Genomic DNA, 20878 nt, shown 5'->3' with positions numbered 1-20878 from the left:
TATATATGATCCAAAATTCGCAGAAGAAAATTAAGATCGAAGAGAAGGCCAACAGGTTTTGTTCATCATCAGACTTCGAACTCTCATGTTGGAATAAGAACCGTTGGTGTTGATAAAGCATGTAACTTCACCACATCAAATCTCTGCATCTCCATACTCACATGGAATATGAATGGCCAGGTGCATGCATGTAATTTTTTTAATATATATTTTATCATGGAGCACTTGTTATTAGGGTTCTACTGTCGGATCATCACCATTTATATTCATATACAATACTTTTCAAGAGAAGATGTGATTGGAGCACGCCCCTACAATAATGATCTCATGGTCATTACGATTTAATACACCAACTAGAATGTGAAACGAGTATTAATCAACCTTGGCAGTTTGGTATACATACTTTTCTGGAGCGCCTTCTAAGGGATCAATTGGATCCCAACAACATTGGATCCTTCAGAGGGTCTTTGGTCGGCCTGTCATGCGAGCAGGTGCAAGTCAAGAGCCACATCATCGTCTCTAGTCGGCCTGTCAGGCGAGCAGGTGCAGGTCAAGAGTCACATCACCTTGGAAACAACATTCGTCTCAAGGGAGAGCACTAGAAGCATTAAGGTGAAGTATCTTGTAGTATATTCCACACCCTTACAATATCATCCTAGGAAGGCTCATTCTCAACTTGTTAGTAGCGGTCTTGTCCACCATCCACTTGAGCCTAAAATATCCACTACCTAATATGTGTGTAAGTATGGTTAAAGGGGATCAGACGACCTCCCCTTTATCATGTATTATCGTTATTCACCGTTAATAGTTGTTAGATGTATTCTCACCTCCTGTTTGTTATTGTGGCGTTTGTGCTCCTCGGAGTACTGATAACCAGATACAGGAGTAATTACTGAGTAAGGGATAACGTCTAGGTCCCCTTTAGCTTTTATAATTTATTCTTAGAGGAGTCGCTCTGATATGTAACACTAGGTATGCAATGTAATTTGTCATTGTGTGATGCTTTTATTTTGTTTTGTTGGAGTGGTTGATTAGGCTTTATTTTAAACTTTGTTTATTTTTCGTTGTGTGTTTATATGACTATTTTGGTTTTGAAGTTTATGGTTTGGTGACACTCTAATTTGTGAATTTTATTTGAGTTATTTTTATAAAATGTGGATTCGGGGAATTAGGGTGTTACAGTGCCTGCCATCGACCTGTAGATAGTAGAATTTGTCTTTTTCAATGGAGTTCAATGCAGAAATCTGATTATTTACTCTAACATCCTAATTCTATCCAGAACATTAACCAATTAGACCATACATCAATTACTACATGTTAATTCATACATTTAACACACTCAAAATGACAATCCTTCATCTCAAGATTATGCATAAACCATTAATCATCCTACTCACACAACATCATATACTTATCACAACTTATAATCGTTCAACACAACATATAATCATAGATCATTCAAACATGGTAATTGATCTTACAAGTCACTACCATGATGTAGCTCTATACGCTAGCTTTCCAAAGCTTTTAACTGCTTCTCAATCCGAGTTTTGAAACTCAAGTTATGACCAAAACTATATTTATGTCTACGTAAGGCTCATAGCAGGTTACCTGCCTTGACCATAGCACTAGCCATCGACCTGCAAAATGCAAAATTATGTTTTCTTCAATGGAGTTCATATCGGAACTTCGATTTTCATTCCAGATACTCAAATCGATCGAAAAACAACAGAGAATCAATATATTAACATCACACAACCTCTCTCTCTCTCTCGCTCTCTCTCTCTCTCTCTCTCTCTCTCTCTTCTCTCTTCTCTCTCTCTCGCTCTCTCTCTCCTCTCTCTCTCTCTCTCTCTCGCTCTCTCTCTCTCTCTCTCTCTCTCTCTCTCTCTCTCTCTCTCTCTCTCTCTTCTCTCTCGCTCTCTCTCTCTCTCTCTCTCTCTCTCTCTCTCTCTCTCTCTCTCTCTCTCGCTCTCTCTCTCTATATATATATATTATATATAATAATATATATATATATATATATATATATAATATATATAATATATTATATATATATATATATATATATATATATAATATATATATATATATATATATATCAATTAGCAAGCATAATCATCAATTATTCCAAGCTTTTATCATGAATCCAAAATTCTAAAAATCCAACAATGGTGAAAACATATTAACACATCAAAACATAAAATCTCATACACACATGTACACAAATTTGATCATGAAAAACATACTACAACACCAATTGATAATCAAATTTCAGATTCCTATACAAATACAACAAAACATGCACATTCATACAAAGCCTATTAGAGGTTAATGACTCCTCAATTATACCCTTAAACATATATTCATTATTGAATTCACTCTCTCCCTTACCTCAATTCATAGCAATCAATGAAAATTCTGGTTTGATTGAGTCTTCTTTCTCCAACTCTAAGGGCTCGTTTGATTGAGTTTTGATTTTCTATTTTTAAAAATGATTTTATAAATCAGTTTTAAAAAATTGTTTTTAAAAAAACTAATGGAATAAAATCTGTTTGGTAGCTCTGTTTTTAAAAATCGTTTTAAAAATTTTAAAGTTAAAAACTTGTTTGGAGAAATTGTTTTTGGTTTCTAAAATCTAAAAATTGAAAAATTTATAGTTTTTAAAAACTATTTTATAAATCAATTTTAAAAGAGTTTTGAAGAAAAACAATAAAATAACATGTTTGGTAATTCTACTTTTAAAAATCGTTTTAAAAAGTGTACCACTTTTCCTTGATTTTCCTCATCATAATTTCCAAACTAAAAACCAAAAACCAAAACCTCTAAAACCTGTTTTAGTTTTTAGTTTTTAAAACTCTCAATAGAGAATAGTTTTCAAAAACAATTTTATAAAATTAGACTATCAAACAAATTTTCTTATTTTCAAATTTTAAAAACTAAAAAAACAGTTTTACAAAATCAAATCGAACAGGCCCTAAGTCTTTCCTCTCCCCTTAGTGTTCTAGCCTCTTTTACAAAGTTTCTACGTACCGATAAAAACTCACAAACTTAGATTATGCTCCTAATTTATATTGTCAGGGTTAATCTAGTTGAAACCACAAACTAACCTCTCACTTAGTAACCTTCTTCCTCCCTTTATTTCTCATAATTGACACTTTGTCCCCAAATCTTCCATTTTTCCATCTTAATTAAATAATTCAATTAAAATACTATTATTTAATTATTAAAATAGACTCTAATAGTTCTATCTCACATTTAAAAATCTCCAATCACTCTCAACACTCTTACTTCAAAATCACACCCTAACACACAATTCTTGAACTATATTTTATTACTCATTAATTATCACGAGTTGGAGTACTTCTACTGTCATAATACAATCATTTTACTTAGAAAAACTTCAAAAAATTATAATAAAGACTTTGATTATCTTGAACCAAATCTGAATGTAATTGGTTGAAATTAACATTCCACAGCGTATTATTTAGACTTAAGATTTCCACCCACAGACAAAGTTGCTTGTACGTAAATTGCATGGCATCTTTGTGTATAGTCCTTTTCAATTTTGTTTTATCTTCTTTCCATTGTCAACCAAATCCAACCTAACTCACCAGAAAAATAAAACATCCATCACTTGCTCAGAAATTTTTGCAGTTGTTCACGTATGTCTATGAATTTTTGGTGTATTAGGTTTCCTTTGAAGATTTAGCTGAGATGGTTGGTGGAAGCCACGACTTCGATCTTCTTGCTGTTGGATTGCAAGAGGCTCCTGGAAACAAAGTCGCAACCATGCTTTCAACAGCTTTGGATGAAACTCACACGTAAGATATTAGCCAAATATTTTTCTCATAATGCAACCATATGTGTATCTTGTAAACTTATTGAAATTTTCTACCTTTTCTTCTTTTGGACATGAAGCCTGATAGGTAAAGTTACAATGCAATCTTTGCAGTTGTTCTTGTTTGGACCAAAGAATGCAGAATCATTCATTCAAGGTATCCTTTTTATAATATTTCATATGGTTAATTTTATACTAAGAATTATTAATGTATGCTAAACGGCACGATTAATTTTAATTGCATGTAGAATTGAAGGTGGACAAACAATCTATAGGGGGATGCGGAGGAATAATCGGAAGAAAAAAAGGCGCTGTAGCAATTCGTATTAACTACAAAGGAATACGTTTGATGTTCATCTCCTGTCACCTCTCTGGTAACTATATAAAGATATTTCAGTTTTGGTCTCTCTATTTAAGATCACGGTTAACTTCGAATTTGCTTATTGAGAATATTTGATGAATCATTTTTGCAGCTCATGGTTACAATGTGGAAGAAAGAAATGCTGAATGCAGGCATATATCACACACTCTCTTCTCAAAGATATGGAATCCATATTCAAGACCATCTCATGTGACAATTTGGTTAGGAGATCTTAACTATAGGCTTCAAGGGATCGATACATATCCGGCTAGGAACCTAATAGACAAAGACCTTCACTATGTAATTAAATCATCATTCATGTGTTGAACTTGAATGAGTTTGCAGCTTAATTATGAATTCATAATATACATAATTATTTCTTTGTTTCGTTTTAGGAGTTGCATGATAATGATCAACTCTTGCAACAAGCTGGAGAAGGACAAATTTTCAATGGATTTTGTGAGGGGACATTGACATTCAAGCCAACATATAAGTATAATAAAGGAAGTAGCAATTATGACACAAGTTACAAGGTACGTACAAACATTTTTGAGTTCATTTTAAAAGATGAAAATCAATATCAATTAAATGGATTGTAGGAAGAGAATCATAGTAGCAAATAATATATTTAAAATTTGCATCCTAACAAATTTGATGACCATGTATATGAGTTATAATGGCTTTTAATCGAACCTCCTCGATGAAATTCGACAACACACTAAGAAATTCTTCAACTATGCATATCTCACTATCTAGTATAGACAAAGATTCATTGATGCAAGTGTCCTTTAAAAAAAAAAGAAATCTCATAAATAAATCTTTTCTAGCCTTATAGATCAGATAATGGGTCTTCTCTTTTTTCCACCTCATCAGATTATTCTAATATTATGTAACTATATATTTGCGAGAGTAAAATTCATTAAGACATATTTAGATTTCCATTTTTGCAACTACATATAATTATATCTTATTGGATAATGAACTTTCATTTTCTCTATTTCGTCCAATCATCTATTATCATATAAAATACATATTTACAAGGACGAATAATGACAATGCTATATTAATATTATTTTATCCAATAATAATGAGATTTTACAAATAATTCATATAAGAATATCATCAGAGTTTTCACTATCCCAAGATGCAAAACTACTCTGACATGATAATGATTATAACGATGATTATTTTACAATACATGTATAAAAGTAAATAATGTCAATAAATGAATATGGATAAAGAAATGTGAATATAGGAAATCAAGTAAATAAGAAATCAAATAAATTTTACTTTATAATGATATAATTGGAAGAAATCTTGGGGTGGGGTGAAAAGTATACATCATTCCTAAGTCGCCATTTCCTTAGGTTGAGCGCCCTTCTGTTGGTTTTAGCGTCCCCCTTTTGGATACACCGCCTAGACCTCTGATTTCTCTGTCAATAATGCGCGATTGTGTGAAAGGCGTAAATTGGATCAACAGTTATTACATAAGAAGTTATGGGTTCTAAATACATTTCCTTGATTTCTGGGATCAATAACACATTCCTAGAGTGGTTGCTACATTCTAAGAAGATCCAATTTTAGACCCATGAGAATATAAATATGTCAATATTAGGATATTTTGGGGATGAACTCTAACTAATAACACATAGAGAAAATACACAGATACAATAGTTTCCCACCTCATGTAAGCTAGTTCTCAATATCAATGTTGTCATGATCGAGACCTTACATAAAATCGGGAGGAGACATTAAAATCGTAAAATATAAAATCGTAATTAAAATAGAAAGATCTTACTCAATTAATTTTATAAGATCGAGAAGGAATAACAAAATCGTAAAACATAAGACCGTAACCAAAATAGTAAGATTTTACTAAAAAAATACTTAAAATATTTTATATTATTTATATTAAATAGTATATAAGTTTGCATATTAAATAACAAACCATCAAATTGAAAAATCTTAACCATAAAATTAAAAATCTCAAATCTTAACTTAAAATAACAAACTCCATAAAATAAAATATTCAAAATCATAGAGGTTAGTACAAATCACAAAGGCGCCGATAATTTGGAGTTTTCCCTATAATGTCAACTCCTTCATCTTCATTAATCTCATCATCTCCTCCATCATAATCATCACCCTCATCATCTCCTTCATCACCTTCATCTGCATTTCCTTCTTCATTGTCACTTTCTATAGTTTCAAGGACATCAAATTCATCTACATGTCCAGTTGATTTAGCACCAGTACTTTGCATCAAATCTTCATCTAAATCAGACACATTTACATGATTACCACCTGCATTTTCTTCCTCAGCAACATACCACCAATCATCATCATCTTGGAAATCATCAATTGTTAGATCTCGCTTTTTCCTTTCAGCCTTATTCTTGGTCAATCTTGTATTTACCATCACATACACAAGATCATTCATAGTCTTTTGTTTCAACCGATTTCTTTTCTTTGTATGAACCTAAAAAGGGGAAATATTAAATTAAAATGCATAACATATAGTAGCTATGAAAAATATATATGATAAATTTAAAAAATATACCATTTCAAAAGCACTCAAATTTCTCTCACAGCCAGAAGAACTGCATGTCAAACTCAAAACACGAATAGCAAAGTTTTGCAACTCTGGGTGTGCATCACCGTAAGATTCCCACCATTGAGTTGGTGTCTTGCTTTTTAGTCCACGTTGAGCTATTTCACTCCCAAAGAATCCTTTTTTACTCTTAAAATCCTCAAGTTGACCATCAATTTTATTCACCATATCCATGTCTCCTCCTATCATTCTTTCTAAACATGCATACATTCCTTGTTTCACTTCATTATCTACTTTAAAATTAGGTTTGTAATGCAAAATTGGATTAAGATAATAGCCTGAAGCATGCAAAGGCCTATGCAATTGTTTGTCCCATCTGTTATCTATAATTTTCCATAATGGTTGGTAGCTTAAGAAAGAAAAGATTAAGTTAGTTCATAAATAAATACTATTATACTTTTTATATCAAATAAATTAATCTATGATATTTTATAAAATTATACCTTTTTCTATTATTATTGTAGCTAGTTTGTAATTCCTCTTTTGCTTGATCCATTGCTTCATAGATATAGCCCATGGTTGCCTTCTCATCAGAATCCACCATACGCAAGACTTTAAGTAATGGAAAAGCACCCTTAAGGCAAATAATCAAATTCTTCCAAAAGTCCTTGTTTGTGCCTATATTTTCAACAAATTTTCCATCTTTTGTCTTGGAAAATTGACTATCCTTCCATTGCTTGGAAGTGAACATCCTATACAATCCTCCCCTCTTATCATTCAAGCAACCCAAACACAAATATGGTGTTGCAAAGCGAGTGATGTCAGGTCTTATCAGCTCACCTCCTTCAGTGTAATGATGCAACAAAGTTATAAGACAAGTACTAGCATAAATGTAAGTTGTGATCTTTTTACCTGAAATAATAATCTCCTTATGCATAGGTATCTTGCTCTCAAAATCCTCTAACATTAGATCAATGCAATGAGCTGCACAAAGTGTCCAATAAAGCTTATTCCTTATCCATCAACATTTGTCCAGCCAACTTGTAGTTTGCAGCATTGTCTGTTATAATTTGGACAACATTTTCTTCCCCCACTTCCTCAACAATATCATCCATCATTTTAAAAACTTTATCAACTGTCTTTGAAATGCTAGATGCATCAATTGATTTTAAAAAGTACCCATAGGACTATTGACTAAAAAGTTTATGATAGTCCTCCTCTTTTGGTCAGTCCATCCATCCGTCATTATTGTACACCCAAACTTTTTCCACGCAGCTTTATGCTCCACCAATATCCTATTTATAGACTCAACTTTTTTCTTTAAATATTTACCTCGAATATCATGGTAAGATGGTGGTTTATATCCTTTACCATATTGGGCAATCATTTCACACATCTTTATAAATTCTTCATCTTTTACAACGTTAAAAGAGATAGCATTGTTGTAAAAATAAGTTGCAACTTGTAAGTTAGTGTCCTCCTTCTCTTTTTTTTAAAAGCATCGTTGATAGTTGATTGAGAAGTTATCCCCCTCTTGAAAATATTTGCAAGACCAGAAGATTCAACTTTTTTTCTTTTACAATCTTCCACATCAACCTCTACTACATCTTCACTTAGAGTTCTCTTTTTGATGAGTTTGCTTTGCAATCTATGAACAATGATCCATATTTGTTTGCAAACTTCATCTAGAACAGACACACAAGGTTCAACATTACTATTTGTCCCTGCTAAATGATGCTTAAATCGAAAAGCACCGCCGCTATACTCATTATGACAATAGTTGCGCTTGATCTTTCTTGATCCATCATTTACGGGAGTGCCATGTTCCCATGCCACATCTTGCCTTTGACCAGGAGCATTTTTGGCAACTTTCTTATTTCTCACATTTCTAACACTTGAGTTTGTTGAAGGAGGAAGCGACGTACTACTACCACCAACCATTTGTCCTATTAAAAAATTAAGACAAATAACTTTTATATAAAAAATTAAAAAATACAAATATTTTTTGAAAATTAAAACACATAGTAATATAAAACAAACAAAAAAGAGTGTAAAAAAAATATCTTACAAATATATATAAATAAATTTAAAAAAGACAAACAATTTTTATAAAAAGAGTAAATAAATAAACAAATTTAAAAAGATAAATAACTTTTTTCTAACCTATATTTATGTGTTTGTAATATAATTTAACAAATAAAATGTTGCAATATAATGTCACTAACTACTACTTGTAACATAAAAAAAAATATTTTTATTTTTATATTATATTATATGTATGAATAAAAGTTGTAATAAAATCAATTTAAAAAATAACACGTGATCTAAAGAAATAAAATTGCAGTGAATAGTGATGGCTATATACTGTAATAGTTATGTTAGTGCAACATCTCTAAAAATATTACATCGGAATTGAGGCGTGAAACTATTATATTTTATTAATGTACATTGTATTATATATGTTCCATGGTTTAAGAATTCATCAACTATTATATTATATTATATTGGAGTACATTATATTATATATATTATATTAAAGTACATCATGAGAACTAATAAGAAAATCTGACTTATCCTATCTTAGTCACGTCCTATCAATCCTTACACATTGCCAAGCTAAATAATAAACAATATTAAAATCATATCAGTCCTTACACATTGTCAAGCCAAACAATAAACAATATTAAAATAAAGATAATAACTCAAGTGGAAGATGAAATGCAGAAAAATAAGAGACAAACAAGAAAACAAAAACAGAGCAACTCACATTTTCTTCTCCGACAGCAAAATTTGAGAAAGATGAAGTATGTGTCGTCGCCGATTTTACATAAGACTAACCATTAGGATTCAAAGCTATTGAAAAAAAAGCAGGTATTTACGTATTTATAACACACGGATCGTAAATCGGGTCGCACTTGACCCGGATAACTAAGCCCAGATTTACGGGATTCTACCTTCAAATTTCGAAACCAATTAATTTCGTCGTGATTTCTCCACAAAACGATCTTGCTTGCGATCCAGATCGGTGGAGATGATTGAGATCGCAAAATCGTGTGATTCCACGATCTGGATCGCGATCTTGACAACATCGCTCAATACCATAATCACCCTAAAGCCTCTGCCAACCCTTATCTTCTAGGGATTTTCATGCAGTTTTACTTTTAGCGAGTACATTTGGCAACCACTGTGGGACCATGGTAAAACTAACATAAATCACACCTATCTTTTACTCACAATTGATTTTACCATCTTCTCACGAGGATGTTCGAGCGAAGTTCCAAGAAAACAACCAACACCATCGTCATGGGTTTCGCCAGGAGGGGGGAGAATCTAGCTCCTCCTGGATGAGGTATGCCTGATAGATGTTAATAGCAAGCACCATGCCTATAAAAGCTCTCAGTACCTCCGATAGGGACCCTGAACCCAGAATCACCTTTTCAAGAGAAGATGTGATTGGAGCACGCCCCTATAATAATGATCTCATGGTCATTACGATTTAATACACCAACTAGAATGTGAAACGAGTATTAATCAACCTTGGCAGTTTGGTATACATACTTTTCTGGAGCGCCTTTTAAGGGCTGAATTGGATCCCAATAACATTAGATCCTTCCAAGGGTCTCTGGTCAGTCTGTCATGCGAGCAGGTGCAGGTCAAGAGCCACATCATCGTCTCTAGTCGGCCTGTCAGGCGAGCAGGTGCAAGTCAAGAGTCACATCACCCTGGAAACAACATTCGTCTCAAGGGAGAGCACTAGAAGCATTAAGGTGAAGCATCTTGTAGTATATTCCACACCCCTACAATATCATCCTAGGAAGGCTCGTTCTCAACTTGTTAGTAGCGGTCTTGTCGACCATCCACTTGAGCCTAAAATATCCACTACCTAACATATGCGTAAGTATGGTTAAAGGGGATCGGACGACCTCCCAAAAATGTTACCTGAGAATCCTGGAGGTAATGGGGAACCCCTCACCCTAACTTCCATCTCTCGTCCTGAAGTGGACGACGTTGATACGATAAGCTCAGATCCAAGATTAAGGGAAGAAAATGAAAGGCTTAACCCAACCTAAGATTTAAAAGAGGTCAAGATTAGGCCTCGGTGACACCAAGTCACTAAGCTGGGCACCCCATTGTCCGAGTCTGAAGAAGAGGATTTGACCACCCTGCTCAGGAAGAATATTGGCGCGTTCGCATGGGCACCATCTGACATGTCCGGTATAAATACCATAGTGGTGTGTCATCGCCACACCATAGACCCTTCAGTTAAACAAGTACGTCAAAGAAATGTAAGGTTGGTAGAGAGAAGCAAATCACCATTGACGAGGAAGTCCAGAAGGTGACAAGCGTCGAGTTTATAACAGAGGTCAAGTACCCTTTATGGTTGGCTAACGTGATTTTGGTAAGGAAGGCATCAAAAAAGTGGCATATGTGCGTTGATATTACTGACCTCAATGCGACATATCCCAAAGATTTGTACGCGTTCCCTAGCATATATCACTTGATACAAGGATCCTACGATTACAAAACATTGAGTTTCATGAATGCCTATTCAAGTTATAACTAGATTAAGATGGATCCCATTGACGCACCTAATACAACGTTCATGTCTAACCATGCTAACTACTACTACAATGTCATGCATTTTGGGCTTAAGAACACTAAAACCACCTATCAGAAGCTCGAGGACATGGCGTTCTCAAAGAAAATAGGACATAATCTAGAGGTTTACAGTAATGATATGATCGTGAAGACATCGGAAGGGGAGATTCATGCAATAGACTTAGAGGATATCCTGGAGTAAGTTAGGAGTTATAACATGTGTCTGAATCTAGCCAAGTGTTTGTTTAGCATACAAGAAGGAAAATTATTTGGTTTCATGCTCACCAAATGAGGCATAAAGGTGAACCCAAATAAATGCCAATCCATCGTAGACATGAGGGGTCCTTCCAATGTCAAAGAGGTTCAACATCTAACTAGGTGACTAGTCGCCCTTTCTCGTTTTATTTCTTTTGCAAGTGACAAGGCTTTCCACTTCTTCGCGATGTTAAAGAAAAAGGAAACATTCAAATGGACATAATAATGCAAGCATGCATTCTCGAAGTTGAAGGTGTTCTTAGCATCATCATTTATCCTGACATATCCAATAGCATGATAACCATTATATTTCTAATTGTCTCTTACTGACCAGTCATTAAGCTCGGTAGTTATCCAAGAAAAATATAAGGTGGAGATGCCTATCTATTTTGTAAGCAAATTGTTTAGGGGAATTAAGGCTCGATACCAGAAGAATTAAAAGGCTAGTGTTAGTGGTAGTGGTGACTGCAAGAAAGCTCATACCTTATTTTCAAGGACATCAGATATTATTGAAGATAAACTATCCATATGACAAGTCCTAAAGAAGCTAGATATATCCGGAAGAATGGTGTCTTAAGAAGTTGAGTTCTCGAAAAATGACATCTAGTACATTCCTAGAGGAAGCATCAAGTTATAGGTCCTGACATATTTTTTTGCAGAACTCAGTACACCAATTGGTGATGATGTTTCCCATGTCTGGATCCTTCCGGTGTATGGAGCCTCTAACGTTAAATGTGTGGATTGGGGATAATGTTAGAAGGACCAAATGACCTATTAATCGAGTCATCATTAAATATTGAGTTAAGGGCTAGCAATAATATGACTGAATATGAGGCTCTCATCATCGACATGCCCCTCAACCTAGAAGTAAGCGCGTCGACCTTAAAGGACAAGAATGAATCCAAGACAGTGTAAAATCAAGTCACCAGTAAGTACTCGATAAAAGAACGACAACTGACAAATATTTGAAAAAGTTATATCACTTATCCGAGCATTTAAAAACTTTTGAGATAGAGCATGTGCCTAGATAACATAATTTTAGGCACGTATCTTGTCCAAGGTGGCTAGTTATAAGAAAGCATGTGTTCAATTGCATTGTAATACAAGATACATTTGCCACCCTAAGCATATAGGAGGGGGAGGCAAACACTATCGACATCTCCATGATTGGCGGTTGGATGACGCATATAACTCATTATCCAGAGTCATGAAAATTACTACAAGATGAGTTAGAAGCGAAGCAAATATGCAAGCATTGAACAAACTATACTCTTATGTCTAGGAAACTCTATAAAATGGGAATAACCACTCATATGTTAAGGTGTCTATGGGAACACAAAATCACCTTGGTTTTAGATGAAGTTCATCAAGGGTCTTTGGCACTCATATTGATGGGTGAGCCTTGGCCCATAAGTTCTTAAGTGTAGGCTACTACTGACCTTCACTAATGAGGGATAACATGGTGTTTATCAAGAAGTGTGACAAACTTCAGCGACATTCTAATCTGCATCATGCACCAATCGAACTCCTTCATTCCCGACGACACCCTAACCATTTTACTAGTAAGGTTGACATTCTGAGACCCTTTCATGTAGCTTTTGTCCAACTAGATTTCTTTATCGTAGAATTAGACTACTTTACAAAATGGATATGTTTCGAGGATGTGTCCAAGATCACGATAGTAAGAGTTTTCCGCTTTTATTGGCAGAAGATTATGTGCAGGTTCAGCTTACCAGAAACCATCCTCCCAGATAATGGAACTTAGTTCGCCAGTACTACCATAATCGAATTTTTCAAGGACATGAGAGTACAAACCAAGTTCGTATCAGTCGTCCACCCGCATGTGAACAGGAAAGTAGAATCAACCAATAAGGTAATATTAAAGAGGATCAAGAAGAAGTTGGATGATGCCAAATTATTATGGGATGAGCAGATGCACAGAGTGCTATGGTCATATCATACAACCCCCATTCTACCATTAGGAAGGCCCTTTTACACTAGTGTATTGGGAGGACACATGTTGCCAGTCAAAATCGACACTCCATTATGGCGACACTCATAATTTGATGAGGAAGAAAATGAAGTAGGGTTAAGATGTGTCGCTGACCTACATGACGAAACAAGAGATGTCGCCCACATCTGAGAAATGCAAGAATGTCATTATTCCAAAGTAGTTCTAGGTTAGTTTGAAGAGAAATGCAAGAAGGTGATCTTGTGCTACGACCTAATTGGGAGAGGTCGTATCGTATACACCAGAAGCTTCCTAATGGTGCCTAAAATCTTGAAGAATTTGAGGGGCGACTCATTCCCAAACCACGGAACTCAGTCAATATGAGATAATATTATAGTTGATTGGTAGAATGACGAGTCACCTAGTTATAAACAATCTTGTAAAATATTATTTCATTTGTAACAAGTTATTATGGTTTGACTATGAAACTGAATTGTTGAATTTCAACAGGAAGATCATTAATGCGTTATGGGGGTAATTACATTATTGGACTTCCACATGAAGGCACTTATTGCCCTATAGGGTAATTATATATTTGGACTATAACAAGAAGATCCTTTCCTCCCTACGGGGTAATTACATTGTTGGTCTTCAAAGGGAAAATCATTACCACCCTATAGGGTAATTACATTGTTGGACTTTCACTGGAAGATCCTTGACACCCTATAGAGTAATTACATTGCTAGACTTCCATGGGAAGATCGTTGCCTCCCTATGGGGTAATTACTTTGTTGGACTTCCGCAGGAAGATCCTTGTCGTTCTACGGGGTAATTACATTTTTGGACTTCCACAATAATATATTTTTCGCCTTACATGGTAATTATATTGTTGGACTTAGACAATAAGATCCTTTCCATTCTACAAGGTAATTACATTTCTAGACTTTCACAGGAAGATCCTTGCCATTCTACGGGGTAATTTAATTGTTGGATTTCAATAGGAAGATCCTTCCCGCCTTACGGGGCAATTGCATTGTTGGACTTCCATAGGAAATCCTTGTCGCCTATGGGGTAATTAAACAACGAGATTTCCATAAGAAAGATCTTGCCCCCCGAGCCATTTCGTCATGAGGATCTTTCCAAAGTCTCGCCCGAGGGACTCAATAAAGTCTCACCTAGGGACTCAACAAAGTATCGCATGAGGGACTTAACTAAGTCTCCCTACGAGAGTCAACAAAGTCTCACTTGAGAGACTCAACAAAATCTCATTATAAAGACTCAACAAAGTCTCTTTAGGAAGACTCAAGTAAGTCTCGCCTAAGGGACTCAACTAAGATCTCCTAAGGGAATTAACTAGGTTTTGCCTCAAGGTATTTAACTAAAGCCTCGACGAAACTTCTGGGAAGGACCGAAGATGAGTTAGGGATTAAAATACTTTGGACTCTGCGAGCCCATTTGCTTGAAGGACTATATAGTGGTATAATTGAAAGAGGCCTTGGGTCAGGGTGATAAGTGTACATCCTTTCTAAGTCGCCCTTGCATTAGGAAAATTTCATAATGAATGACAAAAACTATATCTATTTTCCTTCCTTTTTAAACATCCTAAATGATTGATTCAAGGCCTTCAAATCGATTAAATCAAGAAGCCAATCGATTAATACATTAATTTTGCCTGAGAAACTTTCCTTTTTTGTGCCACCATCTAACCTATAAACAGAGGCCCATTCCTTCATATTTTCACATTCAAAATTGTGAGTACTCTATCTCACACCTTATTCTCTCTCTAAAAACATTGTTTAACTTTCTCTCACTTATATTGAGTTGTGGCGCTCCCGAGAAAGACCTTTTATTTAGTAAGGATTTCTTTGTAATTCTGGAAGGGTAGTACTTTAAATTCACCAAGAAATATTTTTTTTACCTTTATTGAATAATTTAGCCATAAGGGATTGTTTTGTTTGGCTTCAAATCTAAACCCTTTAATATCTTTGGTTTAGGATTTAGTTACTAAGTCGCTGATTCGATTTGAAAGCTCAGCATATTCAAAAAATTTCTTTAGCTCGAGATCAGTCTGGTATAAAATCTCACATTGGTGATCTGTTATCTTGGTAAAAACTCCGGTTTGGTTCAAAATTTCACCCCGGTTAAAAGCTTTATAAGGTTTGAGATAAGCCTTGTATAAAATCTCATAGCTTTGTGATCAACCCGTCAAAATCTCGGTTTGGTTCATGAGTTCATACCAAATTAAAAGCTCACCTAGGTTCAAGATAAGCCTGTGTAAAATCCAAATTTAGCTTAAAGACTATCCATTTCAAGTTGTTGTTTGGAAAGAAGACTAACCACTTTAATCCGTCGTTTGGAAGGAAGACTAACCGCTTCTCTCTATTATTCGTTGTTTTATTGAAAGTTTACCAGAAACTTCATTTTCCTTTTATAAGGGGGTTTGAGAGTTCAACCTACTAAAATCTCTTAAGGTTTATTGGATACTCTCAAGAATAAATGTTAGGGAGAGGATTTGGTCTTTTCTTTTTTATCGAACCTCTATAATTCCTAGTGTTATCTCTTTATCCCTTAACTCTTTAAATTTTACATATTTACTTTCCGCTGCAAATCTCTTAAAAAGTTTTCAAACTACTATTTTTGTAACACCCCCCCCCCCCTTTCTGTGTGTGGAGTCATATCTCCAATAAGACCAACATTGGAACCCCCCCCCCCTTTTTCTGTGTGTGGAGTCATATCTCCAATAAGACCAACATTGGAATTATCACATAAGGTCTCGTTGGGATTGTGCCTTCCATTTTTTTCACCAACACCTAGAATCGCATTAAATTTTTCCATGAAACACCAAAGTCCAGAATAAATCCGTTGGAGGGAAATAAATTTAAACCAAATATTTCTTCTACGAACATGAGTAGTACTAACATAGATGAACCCCATTTGAAAAGTCTTGTTTCTCATAGAAAAATTAAAAGAAACTTGTTGATGAGATCCTAAAAACTGAAGGGTTCAAACTATCGACCCCTAAACTTCAAAGATTAGGCAAATAATGGCTTCTCAAGTTTAAAAATAAATGCTTAAACCCCAAATTTCTACAATAATTATTAGGAAATGTAACATAAAAAATCCAAGGATTAAATATCAAAATAAAACCATGTTTATTTTTCAGACAAAGATACTTAAAAACCAACATAGTATCTAGATTATAAATTCCTTTAGCATTTCAATAAAGACATTTCATTCACATTTAAAACTAGCACCCACTTTAGAGTGGGTTATATGATCATCTTTTGTATATTTCTTCTTATTATATTGTCTTGTCTTTTGGATACAACATATGTATATCCACATTTATCATCCTTAATTGAATCCCCTTAAACTTTTGTGATAATTGACTTGCGTTGATTCACATTAGGCATCAAAGTGAAAACATCACTATTCTCTTCTCTTATTTTGTGTTGGATATGAGGTTAATTGATAGTATCCCTGTTAGAAAGAGTATGATCAACACTAGCTTCATTAGTAGGACTACCATTTCTAGAAATGTGAGAAGTATTTTTTTTTATAAATTCCTTAGTGTATCAAACCATACGAGTTTCATCATGCATGGTCTCATAGTCTGAGTCATTGTTGTCACTTTCTTCATGGTGATTATGATTATTGTCGTGACTCACATTATTGTCACTTTCTAAATCAGATTGCTCATTCTATTTTTGGTGTTCATGGTGCTTATGATTCGTATGGTACTCTTGCTTAGTATCCTAATCATGTTGCTCTTGTTCTGGGTTCTCATGTTTCTCTCGCTCCTTAGTATTATTAGGTTGTTCTTGATTATTCTTTGTTGCATTCGTGGTGCTCATGATTCTCATGGTACTCTTGCTTAATATCCTAATTATGTTGCTCTTGTTCCTAGTTCTCATGTTTCTTTTGTTCCTTAGTATTTTTAGGCTGCTCTTAATTATTTTCCGTTGTGCTCATCTTTTAATGATCATTCATCTTCTTAGCAACTTCTTTTTAGTTTGAGGTGAATATATGAGATCATGATTCTGCGATGGAGAAGGAGAAAAGGGTGATCAGAGAAATGGTGGAGCCAAGCCCAATATATTTAGGGGGATACATTATCAACCAAAAATTAATAAAAGGGGGAATACATTATCAACCAAAAAATTAATAAATTTTAAAAAATGGTCCTACCGAGAATAGAACCAGGGACTTTCATGCTGAAAAACCAAACCTAGACCAATTGGCCATCATTGCTTATAAACCATCTATGGCGATACTTTTTGTATATAAATATAACCAATCATGTTAATACACATACTCTCGTAACAAAATAAATAATGTAACGCCAAAAATAAAGATAAAAAACAGAAAAGTACATCTTAGAGAGTGTGCCAAAAACTAAAGAAATAAACATGATTTTGCAATAATTGCTCTATTAAAAAATTTACCACAAATAGCCATTAAAATAAAGTTATGATGAAGGGAAAAGAAGTGCATTGCAATAAGTGAAAGTAAACTCATAAAAAATAAATCCAACAACGATGAGGACAAAATCTAAAACTTCAAAATTTTAGACAGGACAAAAGTTATGAAAAATAAATCTAATACGAAAGAAACAAAAAGAAATAGCGTTCCACTGAGTAAATTCCTCCAAATAAAAAACATAATCATCAAATATGTATAGTGATTTTCTTCTTCGTAGATATGAGACATAATCGAACAGTTCTTAATAATATTCATAAAATATATATTTAAAAATAAATATATCTAATACTTTGCAACGATTTTAAAAATAAACTAGAATAATGGTCAGAGGATATATTATGGGATTACCTGAAACTGATTAGTGAGAGGGTCGAGTATTAAGAGGCAAGTATGTTAGATGATAGTACTCAAATCAGGCATAAGGTCAATACCATATGAAGAGTCACATGAGACAGTTACATAACATTCCATGATGACATGAAAGTTACAGATGTTAATGGGGATAACGTTATCCGATACTTATAGGTGCGACAAACGTTATTTGGAGGTTGCCTTTATGAGGGATACAAGGAGGTAAGCATTAAAGAATGAGGGATGACTCAAACCATATAAATAGGAACTTCCCAAGAAGAAAGGGATAAGTGATAATCACCTGACAAAATACGAAAACAGACACTCAGAACCAATCATTTAGGACTTTGCCTAATTAATAACGGAAAAGTCAATCTTTTATTGTTTTTTTGGCCAGAACAATAATACTTATGTAATTCTAAAATATCATTCACTCCATTTATCTTTTATTTGATCTATCGATTTATTATACTAAAAGACATGAAGCATATCTTAAGACGTATAGAGATTATTTTTCAAAAGAAGATTGCAAAAGTTACACATGATTAACTAATAATCTTAATTAATAGACATGAGTTAGTTAGTTTTTACCTATTAATGATTAAAAAAAATCAACAATTATTCCAACAATATTCCCTCATGTTATTTTCCAGGCAACATGAGAAGATCCAATCTGGCATGTTTTGGATATATTATATGATTTGGTGACGTTTAATGATTTTATTGATGTGTATTTATTTGACAGGTTCGAGTACCAGCGTGGACAGATCGTATACTGTTCAAGATAGAAGACTCAGACAATATAAAAGCAACCTTACATTCGTACGAGTCGTTGGATCAAATATACGGTTCTGATCATAAACCAGTAAAGGCACATATATGTTTAAGACTTCGTCACCTACAAACTGAATCCTAAATGTTTGGTTAAAATATATACTGTTTCTATATTATTATTATTATAATAGTAATGAGATTCATTTTGTAAATTGTAATTATATATAGTTGGGTGAAATTAATACAAAAAGTTTACTGAAACAAATGAAGAAGAAAAAGACATGGAATTTTTTTTATCAATGCTGGATTTTCCAATTAGTCATGATGGAGACACGTGAATTATCTAGATTTTCCAATTAGTCACGATGGAGACACGAGATAATTTGAAAAAATGGGAAATGTTAGGACGATAGTCGTTCATCATTTGTTTCTAAATATTATTGAGGGAGTTTTTTACTATAGAGCATTGAACATTGTGGAATTTCTATTTTAGAGTAACACTTTGTGAGAGACACACCACATATTCCACCACATATTCCCCCAAAATCTTAAGATGATATGTGAGTGAGTTCTCTCACTTATAAATGCTCAAGTCTTCACATTTCAAACCAATGTGAGATTATTATCCACAATACCCACACTTGATATATTCTCAATAAATATGAGGTGTATTTATAAACACTTAAATGATTAAATTAATAAAGACTATACGTGTAAAATTTAAAATTTTGAATATTGCGTATTAGAGTTTTAACGGTTGGACAGACGTTATAATATAAGTTTATAATTCATAGGTTTTAGAACCTTCTCCAAAACACCTATCTCAAAGAAAAACGTCTAAGGATTCTACAAAGTTTGTCATCTAAGGATCTATAAAGGTCGGTCAACTCTACTCATGTGTGTCTCTAAGTCATGCGTATTCCTCAAACCATCTCACTTCCTAACATCTAGGTGACTTGATTTCGAGCAGATTGGGCGTTGACCCAATTTAGAACAGCTACCCCCATAAACTTTTGCTGACAAAGCCATTTACTGTTTATCTTCGGCTCATAATGCCATTGTCTCCATCAATGAATATGGATGGACTCACTTTTCCTATAACTTAGGTGAGATCATCGATGATCGTAATGCTTAACAGAAAAATATATTATAATTGATGGCAAAAAAACAAATAAATTACAATTATTTATGATTTTTATATTTATAAATCATTTTATAAAAATCCTACAATCATTTTATATAATTTTAATAAAAACACATAATTAAATTTTTTTTGGTAGGTCTCAATAACACATCAAATAATTTTATATTTGTGTAAAATATTATATGATAATATATGTAGTATAAATTTAGCTACCATAAAAAACTTTATAAAATTATTTTTTGTTAAATCAAATGTTTTAGAAATATATTACATTATCTAAATTTATTACCGACATTATTTGATTCTCCCTATCCTATGTTTTAGAAATATATTACATTATCTAAATCTCGTGTCTTAAAATACAAAATTAAATATCTATTTATTATTAAATTCTAATATAAAGTTAAACTTAGTGTAGGAAAACGTTGAGGCTAGTATATGTCCTAATTGTCACACTGCCTAAGTCGCTCCCTTTTTAAATAACGTGGGATTCTAGTAACATTGTTGCAAGTGAAATGCTGAGTCAAAGAAAAGATAGTTCATTCCAAGTCATATTTTAAATTCAACAC

General features: G+C 33.7%; 1 protein-coding gene across 1 annotated transcript; it reads left to right on the top strand.

Moving 5' to 3' along the window:
* On the top strand, positions 1-19322 carry LOC127092040 (type IV inositol polyphosphate 5-phosphatase 11). The gene is made up of 7 exons (XM_051030817.1): positions 1-180; positions 3694-3824; positions 3922-3998; positions 4090-4215; positions 4315-4502; positions 4598-4735; positions 19137-19322. The coding sequence occupies exons 1-7, from the start codon at positions 169-171 to the stop codon at positions 19305-19307; spliced, it is 843 nt and encodes a 280-aa protein (XP_050886774.1). The 5' UTR covers positions 1-168; the 3' UTR covers positions 19308-19322.
* Positions 19323-20878: the final 1556 nt, after the last annotated feature.

Source organism: Lathyrus oleraceus, chromosome 6, assembly GCF_024323335.1.
Source record: "Lathyrus oleraceus cultivar Zhongwan6 chromosome 6, CAAS_Psat_ZW6_1.0, whole genome shotgun sequence".
NCBI lineage: Eukaryota > Viridiplantae > Streptophyta > Magnoliopsida > Fabales > Fabaceae > Lathyrus > Lathyrus oleraceus.
This window is presented reverse-complemented; position numbering and strand designations above follow the sequence as displayed.